Raw genomic sequence first — 14526 nt, 5'->3', positions numbered from 1 at the left:
CAACTCAGTAACATTCGCATCGGCGCTTGCACTTTTTGGCTCTGTTACAAGCCGCACCTTCTCCTCACTGGAGACAAGCAACTCATTACGCTCCTCGTCTACAGCTGCCTCTACCGCTCCTTCAAAAGTAGACGGCGCCTTAGACAGAACAAACCTGCGCACCGGATCCCTCAAGCCAGTGTTGAACTGGGACGTCATCTGCTCCAGAAGCAGCTCTCTGGTGTGCTTTTGCTTCGAACTATCAGGCCCCGGTTCTCGCGCTAGGGTTTCGTTCCCAAGGAAGCGAAGGCGGGAGGCAAACGCGCGTGCGTATTCCCCCGGCTTCTGCCGAGCGTCGAGGAACCGCCTGAGCTTTACGCTAGAAGGTTCCCTGCAAAAATATTTAAAAGCTAGCTTTTTAAATTCAGCCAACGTGCCCGCCTTCCTGACTCCCTCATCTCTCCAGGCAAAACCATGTGCTGCCCCTAGTTCTATTAATCTGGTCGATCGAAATCGGCACGTTATGTGAGGAGCGGGTGCTTCCGGGCTTGTGAGTTCGCTTTTGAATCTACCAAGGCGAGCACCACCCACTTCTTCCAGAAAACGCCCATAACCGACAAGCAGGGCTACTAAGTCACTACATGCTGGTGTGATGAACCAGTTTCTTAAAATGGCCCTGGGTCCACACTGCGCATGAGGAGATTGATGCACAGACTCCAAAATGATTTTGAAGTGATTTAATTAAATCATCTGGCTCGATGCCGCTTACAAGAAAAAAGCTGGGCTCGTCGTCGCCGGGGCTGAGTCAGCGTGGTGTGGCACGGGCTCGATGAATGGCTGGTTGTCTGCAGCGGCCGGGCTGGGAGTTCCTCGTGGCTGTGCTGCCCTCGTTCTCGGCTGGTGGTTGGATGAGCTGCCAGGCGTGGAGGCGCGTTGACGAAGGTCGAACGTTAGCGACGGCTAGACCCCGGGCTCAGGTCAATGCGCAGCCCCAGTCTTCTGCCTCGCTCCGTCTCCGACCCTCACGTCCACTCGCCCCGATCGCTCTCCCCCTTTCTCCCGTCGGCTTCCGCTTTTAAAGCCTTTGCTTCTTTCTTCAGCCGTGGCCGCGCCTTTGTCCACTCTCCCGTGGCTCTCGAGGGGTGCATAATGACGGGGACACTCAAGCGTCGTTCGACAGGGCCGTCGACGGTTACCATATATGGTCATGTTTCTCCGCCACAACCAAATATGATCATGTCTCTCCGCTGCGACCCGACGCCAGGACGGCGCGGCCAACCGTCTCCAGGAAAAGTCACTGACCGGCTCGCCGTGGCACCGGTGCATGTGCACGAATCGTCACACTGGTGCAGATATTTGGCGCAAAGTGAATCCTAGCCAACAAGTCTACACCGAAGCATTTTAGAACGAAGATTTCTTGAAATCATTCTGGTCATATAGTGCAAGATTTAGCTATTACACTCAATATAGCTGCAGATCTCGCTTTTAACGTTTTTGCTATCGTCCAAAATGTTGCCTATCGGTTTTTATGGCATTCTTAAATGCTGAGATGCGAGCGATGCAGAAACTTTAAAAGAAAGATTTTGCTTCGCTTCCAAAGTATACAACATAACCTGCTATTATTTGCCATTATTTGAATATTTGAAACTTTTATGCAAAAATGCCAGTAATGTAAAGCCTGAGAGTACTTTTTGATCATTGACAAGCGTTGTACGCCGTTCTCATGCTACCCTCCTTTTTTGGATGGGTTTTCGTGCGCGCCGTCTAAGGTGATTTCGACTCGTTGCGATGCTAATTTCAAGCTAATTGTCCAAAGACCCGCTGTATGCCAGAATAAGAAGTCATCGGGATAGATGTCTTTTATATAAAAACAGCGTTCCTAGTAACGCCTGTGTAACTTCCGATTGACGAGAATAAGGCTTATACCGAATTCGAACGCTACATAGCAAGCGGGACAAGTTATTCCTCTCTAGCCGCCGCGGTGGCAGAGTGATTACGGCGCTCGGCTGCCGGCCCGAAAGACGCGGTTCGATCCCGGCTGCGGCGGTCGAATTTCGGCGGAGGCAAAATTCTAGAGGCCCGTGTACTGTGCGATGTCAGTGCATGTGAATGAACTCCAGGTGGTCGAAATTTTACTGGGCCCTTCACTACGTCGTCTCTGATAGCCTGAGTCGCTTTGGGACGTTAAACTCCCATAAACCATAAACCAACAAAGTTATTCCGCTCTGCAATTATTTTAAATCTTGGCCATGGGCGCCTGCGAGAAATCGCCTGCTGGATTATTTGAGCAAATACTGGCTTCCCCGGAAAACCCCGAGCAACGTTCAGAAAGTACCACCTAGAAAAACAAATATGCAAAACGTCCTTGTTGCTCTGGGCCTGGAATACAATGTATACCACCCTGTGCGCGTTGAGCTTTCAGCAATCCGTATCGATGTACCTTGGAAGAAAACATAATGCAATAATTTTCGGATATTTTTCTGTAGGTGAACTTATTTCAGGCATCGCAAAGCGCCCCGACCACGACCAGTAACGTATCGGGAATTTCCGCTACTGGAGTTTCTACAGTCCAACGTGTGGCTCCCGGTACAGGCAGCACCAATGAGAAACAAGAGGCGCCATGCCCACGCCAATCGCACAAGGAGGAAGGTGAGGGCAGTCACAATAGTGACTTCGGATTGTACGGATAAGCGTGTAGTCATTACAATACAGTCTATGAGACGCTCGATAGCTGCGTCAGCAAATGGCCGAGCCATTTGCGACGCAGTTCTTTCGCAAGTCAGTTGCCAAAGATATTCAGTTTTTTCCATCTTCCGCTACTATTGCGTGATCCCATCATTGCGTCTCATCATCATCATCAGCCGGACCAAGAACAATGCAGGGTAGAGGCCTCGGTCACGTCTCTCCAATTAATCCTATCTTGTGCCAGCTGCGACCACAGTATCCCGGCAAACTTCTTACTCAAATCCGCAAACCTCTCTTTCTGTCACCCCCGCTGCACTTGCCTTCTCTTGGAATCCACTCCGTTACCCTTAAGCACCAGCGGCTATCCTGCCTTCGTATCACAAGCCCTGCCTAAGCCCAGTTCTTCCTCTTGATTTCGACTAGGATGTCATTAACCCGCCTTTGTTCCCTCACCCTTTCTGCCCGCTTCCAGCCTCTTACCGTTACACATATAATTTTTTTTTCCATGGCTTGCTGCATTGTCCTTAACTAAAGCTGAACCCTATTTGTTCAGGAAATAATCTCGTGTGCGACATTTATCAATGCTCCACCTTTTCTATTCATTTTGTTAGCAGAAATGGCGAACGAAGAATACTATCGCTTGAAGCCTGCATACCTGCGGGGCAGCCCAGCGGTTGATAAACATAGCCGCCGTAGCAGCGAGCCCACTGATGTAATGTCAGGTGAAGGCTTCGTATAGAAATGAGGGATTAAACCAATGCCATTGAGAACCACAAAACCGCGTTACGCATTGAACCACCGCTGGGTGGGGGGTTGCGTCCTCCAAGAACTCTCCTCCTCGTCGCACCTAGCAACTCGCTGTCAGAAGCGAAAAGGGCGGCTGTCGAAACAATGACCTCTTGGTACTCCATACCGCAGCCCTTGGGTGGTTGCATCGCCTGCGCGTAAGGAGGCCTGCAGCCCATCGTTTCTTAGAAATTTTCCCGCGCGCAACTCGCGTTGTTTTTTATATGTGCATTTAGTGCTCGTCCGCAGAGTTATTGAGCCGGCTATTGTCAAAGGAGGAAATTTGGTCAACTGGTTATTGAAACATGTAACCATAGACTCGCTGATTACTTTGCGTTAAAATGCTAGAGGTAATAGCAAAACTCGTGTTTTCAAACTCCATAATTGTTGACTAAGTCTACATAGTAATCTAACACATATTGTTAACGATCATATAGATCATCACCGTCAGCCTAATCATTGTCAGTATCATTACGGAAGGTCACCATAATCTCTCACTGCTCGCCAAAATCACTGGTCCCGCAGCTCGTATCATCCGCCACACGTGCTGCAACGCAGCGCTGCCTTCTCCTATATTCTCCTATCTATCTTCTCCTCTTTTGTACAATTTTTGACCTTCTTTCTCTGTGTTCTACGCGGCGTGATGGTGAGATCAGCATTTAGAGGCACGCATTTTGTATTGATGGGTCGAAAAAGCAAGATAAAACAGGCTCTCTTGATTGGCTGGCTGCAAAACAAAAATTGTCCATAATATATGACGTGACATCCTTAATTCCGGTTTCCTTCATATAATTGAGCTGATTAATGAGTAAAAGTGCTTGTAACAACAGCGGTCACGAAATTCCATGCTTTCAGGCAAGGTGGATGTAATACAGGACTAACCATAATCTCGGTTATAATGCGCAACAAGGCCTAATATTTATTCATAAACCTACATTTTCCAGCACATCGATTACTAGGAGATGCCAGCAAAGGAAGCATCAAAAGAAAGGCACTCCACATCACCAACGATGCGTATAGTGCACTCTCGCAAAACATGAAGAATCTGCGGTTGAGCACCGATGAGCATGGTGCCTTATCGGAACACTTGGGTAAGCCTGACCATGTAGTAATTGTTAGCAGCTATTTAGTATTATCGGTAATGGTTACTGAAAGCTCGAGTTGTGTACGTGCAGTTAATTCTTTGGGCACCTTCACTAGAATTGCTCTGTTTGGAGGCGAAGACTGGGTCTCCGGCACAAGCAGCATTTTGGTAAATCGCATTCCAGCAGCATATAACCACTCGCACAGAGAAACAAAAGCTGGTAGCCATGAGTTTACGCCCACTGCTTTTGAAACGCAATTCCATTCATTTCCTCAGTACGGCAGTTTTAGAAAAGAATGCCTAGCCACCATTTTTTTCAACACGGATTGTCTGTGGTTCGTAGCGGCTAGTGGGCTTGTGCAGTAATCAGCCAATCTTCACGCGTACCAGTGGTAAGCCGACGGATCGCAACAGCCTAGAGGTCCCCTTTAGGCACTGCACTTCGCCTCGCGAGATGCCTGTAGCATTTCGCGCATGGCTAAATGACTCAGAATCGGGAAATAAACAGTTATGTGCGGGATACGTGTGTACAAGGAAAAGGATTCTAACCACAGTGCCCCTTTCGCAGCCCTTGGCATTTCTGGGCGAAGAGTTCTCGGCACTTTCCCAATATATAGCTTGGGTTATCAGTTGAGTGAAGTTGCCTTGGTATGAATGGGGGTGAGAGGAAAGGGGGACTTAAAAGCCGGTGGAGCACTATTATTTCCAGTTTATCAGCGCAGGGCTCTGTGGCTTGACTGTATTTTGAATGAGGATGCATGAATGTCAATGTCGGTTGCGGTTGTTGCTCTACTGCGCTTTTCAATGCCGTGTTCTATTCTGCACTGAATGTCAAAAAATAGAGGGTGTGGAATAATTCTCTGTTTTTATTTAATGCTTTTATTACAGTTTACTTCGCACGTGCAGTTTCTGACAGCGATATCGGTGTTTAGCGCGTAGACGCCGCGTTGTTCGTATTTCTTTCCATCGCGATAGTACGCGCACGGGAAAGTTAATGTAGTGCCAGCACGACTGAAAACCTGTGATTGTTCATGCTCCATGATCACAGCCCCGGGCACATGACCTTGTCATTTTGTATGTCACACGAGAGTTGGCCAGGTATGCCTGAAATACCCTTAGTCATGCGCATTTGTTCTCATTATTTACAATATTGTGGTAAACGTTACAGGCACGTTGTCTTGAATGTTCGTCGTAACCTAATTTCAGCACGGCCTAGAGGGTTGATTATTCTCACCTTCGTCGACCTCCGAGCACGCCTGCTTGTTTCCACCGTCAACGAGTTGTATTTACCAGCACGAGTTCGGCCATAAACCGCGTAACAATAGTTAAGAAACGACAGTGTATTGAAGAACAAAGACGTGACGGTTTATTGCGGTTTGTTTTGGTTTTCTCTGAGACGTAGTACCGTGCTGACCTCCGCTGTAAAAATTGGAGCTGGTGCAGACTGCCGGCATGGGCGAAGGATGTCCTTTGACATACGCGCCCAAAAATTGAATACGCTGCTATTAAACCGAATCGTATCAGATCACATCAGTCTTGAGTTCAACCGAGAAAGGGCCACTGACTCCCGAAGAAAAAGTTCCGAGAATCTTGACTGGCTTAATTCTGGCCCTTTATATGATTTGGAGCTTCATAAAAGAAGGGAACAGCTAAACTGGAAAATGTACAGCGGCGTGCTGTAAGGTTGATAAAAAACAAGTACAAACGAACTGGATCCCCTAATTTATCAATGGCAAAAACCCACAATTAAATCTATTAGCGTTTTCCTTGAAGCAGGCCTCCTATCACCTAATAAATGGCAAAATTCATAGTTCCCCCGTAAGCTTCATTCAGTTTTTATTAACGCACTGCGCTTGCCATCAGCTCAACTAAAGCGTAACCTCAAACTTTCCACAATAAAATCATTCGTTTTGCTTTCTTCTATGAACGCTTAGGGAATAGAATATTTTCATTTTAAAAGTTGGGTAATGAAAAGATCATTCAGAGTGTTATCAAGAAAATATTTATATTTTATTTTTTGTTCCTATTTTAACGCCGCCTTCTCCTTTACATTGTGTGTGCAGGTCTTTTTACCGTTATTCAAAGGCTTGCGGTGATGGCCGATGTAAACAATTTCTTTCTGTTCTGTACCTTCCCTTCCTGGACGCGGTTAAATTGTCTGCAGCATTATGCAAAAAAAAATTCACAGCGACCCCTAATCACATAGTGTTGATACTGCGATAGCGTTAGGTGATACCTCTACCAGGAGTGGCGAAATTTCCAGTGTGGTGACGTTACTTCTGTCCAGCCAATGCCAACATCCGGCCCGGTGACACCCTTTCACCTAGCCAGTCAGCGAACATTATGACCGACGACGCATTTTTTTCGATCAGGCTTCTAATGTTATCGTATAAAAGTTGCCCCAGGAAGGCGAGCTTTGGCAGCTAACAAATCATGCCCTAACATCCGCGATATAGGAATGACAGATCAGGCTCCGTAAACTTGCAACGACCTCGACCCAACAACAGATGGTGGTGAGCTTGACGCGTGCATAACAGAAAGGGCCGAATTTTGTCATTAGAATGCACGGGTGTGTTTAGTGCAAACAGCCTCGTGTAAGCATCTCACATTTAGAACTGGCGTCTGCGGTTTTCACTACACCTTATTCATGTCCTCATACATTTCTTCCAAGGTGTTGCCAGTGAAGAAGATGAACCTATGGTCGTCGAGCCCAATGAGGTGAGCACAACATTCCGTCTTAACACTCTCTTTTACCTTGAAGTGCATTGCATGGTGAACCTGATGGTCTCGACTGGTGTTTAAAGCTTAATGAATTTTCTTTTATATTAGTTTTATGGGGTTTAACGCCTCAAGGAGGCTGAGGAAATGAGGGACGCCGTAATGAAGCGCTCCAGAAATTTGCACTTCTGGGATTCTTTACATGCGCTGGCATCGCACAGTACACGGGCGTCTACAATTTCCCCTCCAAATAAATTCCACCTCCGCGGCCGGGATCGAACTCACGTCTTTCGGGTCATCCGCCGATACGCTATATCTAGTGAGCCACCACGGCGCTCGCTTAAAAATTGTGTGGGTCACACCCAATCCATCAGGTCTGAATACGTCGTGTTTTAAATTCCGGGTTTATGTTCAACAATCATGCTTCAATATGTTGCACAAATATTTCGGCGGAAAGGCGTTTTGAGCTTCAACATCTTCTTTAAGGCGGTAGGTAAGCTCGCCATGACAGATCCCGGGATCTTTCGTGAGCATTCTGCTGCCGTAACGAAAGCGTCGCAGCGGCATATCCAACGCCAAGTGTTTGCTGCTGCGCCTGCAGATTCTGCGCACGAATATTCAATGTATTTAGCCTCTTTTCGATCGTCAGTGTGACTGGTGAGGCAGCGACCGTCTTTAAATAAACCGGAGTTCCGGCCTGCGTATTTGTGCGAAACCTAAACTCGTGCAAGAATTAAATGTGCCGGTCGACATTGCGGACGACACAAGAGACTACGCTCACTACCGGATGTTCACAGGTAACTAAGTGATATAAAAAATGGTTTGGTTAGCTACAGAGGTCGCTTCTGAGCGGTCATGGCAATGATGTTGGCGGTCGGCATGAAACGAGCGTGCTATATTATTAACTGGCGCTATTATAAAAAAAATTCCTCCTTATTTGTAAGATTACCCTGTAGTGCTTAACTGTATTTAGCATCGCTTAGTGCGGCCTAGGTGCATCGAATATTTCTCTTCAGTAGAGACTCCGAATATCCGAAATATTCAGATAGCTGATCGCATTCCCGTGTATTCGAGTCGCTTTGCGAATCAAGTTGTACATCTTCAAAATACGTCTAGACCATTCGACAGCGCTCTTAAGTTTTCATGTATTTTGGAACATTTGGCACCAAGTTAGAACAGAGACGCCATAGTTGATGTTTTTCCGAAGGCAGTTTTTTTTTAAATTTATATATACCCAGCAAATCTAGACAAAAGCACACTTGAGCATAAAACCGTTTATGATCGCATTTGTTCTTTCATATAATGTAGGACTTCACCATAACAATCAGTATATCCGCATGTCACCTGACCGCAGGAGACTCAGACCGAACGCCCGCCGGCACCCGAATATATCCTTCTGGAACAATGGGAGGATTATGGAAGTGGCGGCCCGTATTTGCCCGAAGAGCCGGCCTCATGGGAAGAGCAGCGGGATAAAAAAGGTAAGTTTACGATTCGCAATTGATACAAGACTGCAACACAGGCCTGCATGGATGAGTGCATATACCTATTGATACAGCAGTAATGAAGAGAAAGAATATGCAAAGGTCTCTAAAGCTGAATTCCTCGCTAATATATAATACGTTATAAGGAAGCAGTGCTCGTTCTTTCCGCTCACACTTCAGCTGTGGAAAAGGATGAAGGATGCCGTCTATGACGTAGTCACGTCGGAAGGAATTCCCTCCCGATGTAGCAGCGACTGCGCATCATGTGACCAACGTTCCTAACCGCTTCCCCGATGACACACACTTTAGTAGTGTGGGCGGGGTCGGGATGCCCGCTTCTCTCTGGAAAGCGGCGGAAGGTTTCTTTCAGTATTGAGAACGATTCTCGTGCGTGGTAGAACGTTGTGATATCGGCCGCAGACGTTTACGGGATGCATGTGTTTTAAAAAAAATAATCACTTTTTGCAGCAACAATTGCCACTCATTCCGCTCGTATCAGCGCATGGAGCTTCTACTATCGACCACAAAAGGTCAGGTTACGGGTTGCGGCTATGCGGCAAAAAATTATTTGGATCTAACGACGTACGCTGATCGCGTGAAATGTCAGAAGGTGCCTGGAAACGATCACGCGTCATTAGCTAATTCTGGGAAGCAGCGTCGTGTGGCGGCGCAACAGTAGTTTTGTAGCGAGAGCTACACTACGCTACCCAGTCGAGCATTTCGCCATGATCCGGGGAAGGCAACAGTGCGCATGCGTGAAACTGGAGAGGAGCAGAAATGGCGCGGCGCATGACGTCAGAGTCGCCGCCGCCGCTTCGCCAGCAGCCCCGCGCGCCCATCTAGGCCCGCGGGGGCCGCGCGTGAAGTGAATGCGAATGCGTGGCAACCGTAGAAGGGCAGCTGGTGCGAGACGCATGACGTCAGAGCTCTGCCGCCACCACGGCCGCGCGTATGGTCATGTGGAGGCGGCTGTGTGCATAAAAGCTGAGGTGATACGACTCGGTGTGGTGATTTCAATAGGGCACAAGGTCCTCTTAGCCGATATTATAAAGGAAAAGATTGATTTTAATTAAGAAAGCGATCCTCGCATTCTGACTACAAAATGAAGAACTACCGTTGGCCTTGTGTATCTGAGAGAAACCAACGAGTCTAAATACTGTGTAGGCAGCATTGAGACAACTGCGTGTTACTTTACCGACCATAGCCAATGTTTATATCTGTCAAAAGAATGAATAAATAGTGTGTTTAACCGATTACTTCTTTATTCCTTAACATTACAGTCACAACAACAAGCTAGACAACGTGTGTAACAAGGGGGGAACTGCAGCTCTGGCTACGTATATCCTGCCACAGCTGAGATAAGCCACTGCAATTTTTTCTGAGAACATGCTTGCCGAAAGCTCTTGTGGCCGCTTTTCCCAAAACACTCCAGTCATGTCTGTGTGTCAGGCGCCTTAACAATGTATTATTTTCCTCAGACATGCATTATGTAAATTTTTAATGTATAGTGAATTTCGGAATTTTCAAGCTGCATGTTTATTTAACGCCGCTTCAGTGATGCAATAGTGTGATTTTAACAGCCATTCTTTCGAAAGTTCTGGCCTTTTTATTGCCACGACAAGTCATTTATCAACAAAGCTGCAACCCTTTCCATCTTTGCGCCTCCAAAAATATGCATGAATTTTTTTTTCAGCTTACGACGGACGAGAAATTGTTGCGCGTGCTAACGCAGCATTGGACGACGTAATGAGGGAGGTAAGTGAACCATACACGAACATTTACGACCGTTTTCTTGGTGCTTTGACAGGTTCTCTCTATTTCTAAAAGGCGCAATCGCGGCCCAGAACGAACTTACCAGGAAATAGAGCACTGGCACCGCATGGCGGATGACGGAATTGGTGAATTGAAGGTGTATATGCAGCCAAATATCAATGCAATTACATTAGAGTTTAGGTAAGGAGCGGAATCCGCCATATATGTCATTATATTTGTTGTTTAACCAAGAGTGGTCATGTGACCTTGTGGCATTATCGCAACAGACCCACCACATTTTGAGCACAGCTATCTGCAGCTAGCAGTCCGAATATGGCGGTCGGTGCACCGACATTTTCAAAGAAACTGACGCAAACACGCACAGATGTTGCAGCAGAAAGAGTGTTCATCATCATCATCATCAGCCTTACTACACCCACTGCAGGGCAAAGGCCTCTCCCATGTCTCTCCAATTAACCCTATCCTTTGCCAGCTGCATCCACCGTTTGCCTGCAAACTTCTTAGTCTCATCCGCCCACCTAACCTTCTGCCGCCCCCTGCTACGCTTACTTTCTCTTGGAACCAACTCCGTTACCCTTAAGGACCAGCGGTTATCTTGCCTTCGCATTACATGCCCTGCCCAAGCCCATTTCTTTCTCTTGATTTCGACTAGGATGTCATTAACCCGTGTTTGTTCCCTCACCCACTCTGCCCGCTTCCAATCTCTTAACGTTACACCTATCATTTTTCTTTCCATGGCTCGCTGCGTTGTCCTTAACCTAAGCTGAACTCTTTTCGTTAGCCTCCACGTTTCTGCCCCGTAGGTGAGTACCGTTAAGATTATGCTGTTGTACACTTTCCTCTTGAGGGAAATTGGTAAACTGCCACTCATGATCTGCGAGAATTTGCCATATGCGCTCCAGCCCATTCTTATCCTTCTAGTTATCTCCCTCTTATGATCTGGATCAGCTGTCACTACCTGCCCTAAGTAGACGTATTCCGGCACAATTTCTAGGCTCTCGCTGCCAATTGTGAACTGTTGTTCCCTTGCTAGGCTGTTGAACATTACCTTGGTTTTCTGCATGTTAATTTTTAGACCCATCGATCTGCTCTGCCTGTCTAACTCGTTGATCATGATTTGCAGTTCACCTCCTGAGTGACTCAGCAAGGCAATGTCATCAGCAAATCGCAGATTATTTAGGTATTCTCCCTTTATTCTTATTCCCAACTGTTCCCAATTCAGGCTTCCAAATACCTCCTGCAAACATGCGGTGAACAGCATTGGCGAGATCGTGTCTCCTTGCCTGACACCCTTCCTTATTGGAATTTTATTGCTGACTTTATGGAGGACTATAGTAGCTGTGCAGTTGCTATATATATCTTCCAGTATTTTGACATAAGGCTCTTCTACCCCCTGATTACGCAATGCCTGTCAGACTGCTGAGGTTTCCACTGAGTCGAATGCTTTCTCGTAATCAATGAAAGCTATATACAGAGGTTGGTTATATTCTGCGCATTTCTCTATCACCTGATTGATAGTGTGAATATGATCTATTGTGAAATATCCTTTACGAAAGCCTGCCTGATCATTTGGTTGATTAAAGTCTAACGTTGCCCTGACTCTATTAGCGATTACCTTAGTACATACTTTGTAGGCAACAAATAGTAAGCTGATCGGCCTGTAATTTTTGAAGTCCTTGGCGTCTCCCTTCTTATGAATTAAGATAATGTTTGCATTCTTCCAAGCTTCTGGTACAGTTGAGGTCATAAGGCATTGCATATACAGGGTGGCTAGTTTTTCTAGCACGATGTCCCCTCCATCCTTCAACAGATCTGCTGTTACCTGATCCTCCCCAGCTGTTTTTTCCCTTTTCATTGCTTCTAAGGCTTTCTTTACTTCATCTTTCGTTACTGGCGGGATGAAGCATTGCTGTGCACTGCTGTCTTTTCTCATTAGCGCTCTGATTACATTGGCTACTGTACAGGTCTTTGTAGAACTCTTCGGCTACGTTAACTATCTTATCCATATTGATAATGGCATTGTCCTGCTTGTCTCTTAATGCATACATCTGGTTTTTACCTATGCCTAGTTTCCTCTTCACTGTTTTTAGGCTACCTCCGTTCTTTATAGCATGCTGGATTCTCTCCATATTAAACTTCCTTATGTCGGCTACCTTGCGCTTATTTATTAACTTTGATAGCTCCGTTAGTTCTATTCTATCGGTAGTGTTAGATGCCTTCATGTTTTGGCGCTTCTTAATCAGATCTTTCGTCACCTGAGATAGCTTCCCGGTATCTTTTCGAACTGTCCTACCGCCTACTTCTACTGCGCACTCCGTAATTATTGATGTCAGGTTATCGTGCATTGAATGAACATCTAGATCATCTTCCTCAGTTAAAGCCGAATATCTGTTTTGCAGCGCTATCCTAAACTCCTGTGCTTTCCCTCTTACGGCTAACTCGTTAATGGTCTTCTTCTTCGCTAGCTTCTTCCGTTCCCTCTTCAAGTCTAAGCTAATTCTAGACCTTACCATTCTATGGTCGCTGCAACGCACCCTTCCGAGGACGGCCACATCCTGAATGATGCCAGGTTTAGCGCATAGTATGAAGTCGATTTCATTTTTAATCTCACCATTGGGGCACTTCCAGGTCCACTTCCAGTTTTCGCGTTTGCGGAAGAAGGTATTCATGATCCGTAAATTATTTCTATCCGCGAATTCGACTAATAACTCTCCCCTGCTATTTCTAGAGCCTATTCCATAGTCACCTACCTCGTTGTCGTCAGCCTGCTTCTTGCCCACCTTCCCATTGAAGTCGCCCATCAGTACAGTGTACTGCGATTTTGCTTTATTCATTGCTGATTCTACGTCCTCATAGAAGCTTTCAACGGTCTGGTCATCATGGCTGGATGTGGGTGCGTAGGCCTGCACCACTTTCAGCTTGTACCTCCTATTCAGCCTAATTACTATAGCTGCAACCCTCTCGTTAATGCTGTAGAGCTCCTCTACGTTGCCAGCTATATCTTTATTAATGAGTAAACCCACACCTAGTTCTCGTCTATCCTCTAATCCGTGATAGCACAGTATGTGTCCGTCCTTTAGTACTCTATACGCCTCACCTGTCCTCCTAACTTCGCTAAGCCCTATCACATCCCATTTAATTCCCGCTAGTTCCTCAAACAGCACTGCTAGGCTAGCCTCACTAGCTAAAGTTCTAGCGTTAAACGTTGCCATGATCTTCTATGATCAAACCAATTAACCCTCGGCCCTCAGTCCCCAGCGGCTGCAGAGCAACTGACCACGGCGGCGGTCAGACATGTGACGCAGCGGAGGGTGCTAAGAATCTCTGGCTCCGGACAGGCCGCCATTGGAAGAAAGAGTGTTAAATGTGCACTTTAATCTTATCGCATTCCCATTTCAAGGTGGCTTCAGAGTCCCCATAGTTTCCTTTTTTCCTTTATTCTAACTGGCAAAACTGTCGCGCGCAATTACTGAATCTAGGTCTCCTCGCAGAGTTCGATATTGCTATATTGCGGATTCGTGTCAAGGACAGCGAAATGTTTCCTGTCAAAACCTTTATCGCGTTTAGAATCGATAAATGGCTGGAAGATGGCTGACATCACAAAACAATGAAGAGAGAGGCAGAAATGCATGTGCCTTGTTCCTTCAAGCATTTGCGCTGTGAAATAAAATATGAATTACCCACTAACCTGTTTTATAAATCTTCTCTGTCACCCGTAGAACCTGTGCGTATCACGCTACAAGTACGAAGCGGTTTCTGAAGCAGGTCAAACCATTTATTATCTTGGAACTTCATTCACCTTAAATGCAGAGGGTGAAAATTTAATTGCCAAAATACTGCGCGAAGATGACAGAACGAAAAGAGGAACAAAGACGGACACACCTCTCTCTTCTTGTCCCATCATCTTTGCGCAGTTTTTTTTTTGCAATCACTATGAACAGAGCATCCCATCATGATATCTAATAGCAAATTTTAAACTACGCTGCCCCATAAACCTTCCGCTACCAGCGATAGCCT

The 14526-nt window shown here is 46.3% G+C and overlaps 1 protein-coding gene across 1 annotated transcript in view; it reads left to right on the top strand.

The window, feature by feature from the left end:
• The window catches only part of LOC144108616 (uncharacterized), a 41651-nt gene that overhangs the window by 18098 nt on the left and 9027 nt on the right, over positions 1–14526 (top strand). The window contains exons 5-9 of the mRNA XM_077641808.1: positions 2466–2628; positions 4395–4541; positions 7206–7252; positions 8607–8733; positions 10430–10491. Coding sequence (XP_077497934.1) covers positions 2466–2628; positions 4395–4541; positions 7206–7252; positions 8607–8733; positions 10430–10491 — 546 coding nt within the window. The remainder of the gene's footprint in view (positions 1–2465; positions 2629–4394; positions 4542–7205; positions 7253–8606; positions 8734–10429; positions 10492–14526) is intronic.

Source organism: Amblyomma americanum, chromosome 10 (assembly GCF_052857255.1).
Source record: "Amblyomma americanum isolate KBUSLIRL-KWMA chromosome 10, ASM5285725v1, whole genome shotgun sequence".
NCBI lineage: Eukaryota > Metazoa > Arthropoda > Arachnida > Ixodida > Ixodidae > Amblyomma > Amblyomma americanum.
This window is presented reverse-complemented; position numbering and strand designations above follow the sequence as displayed.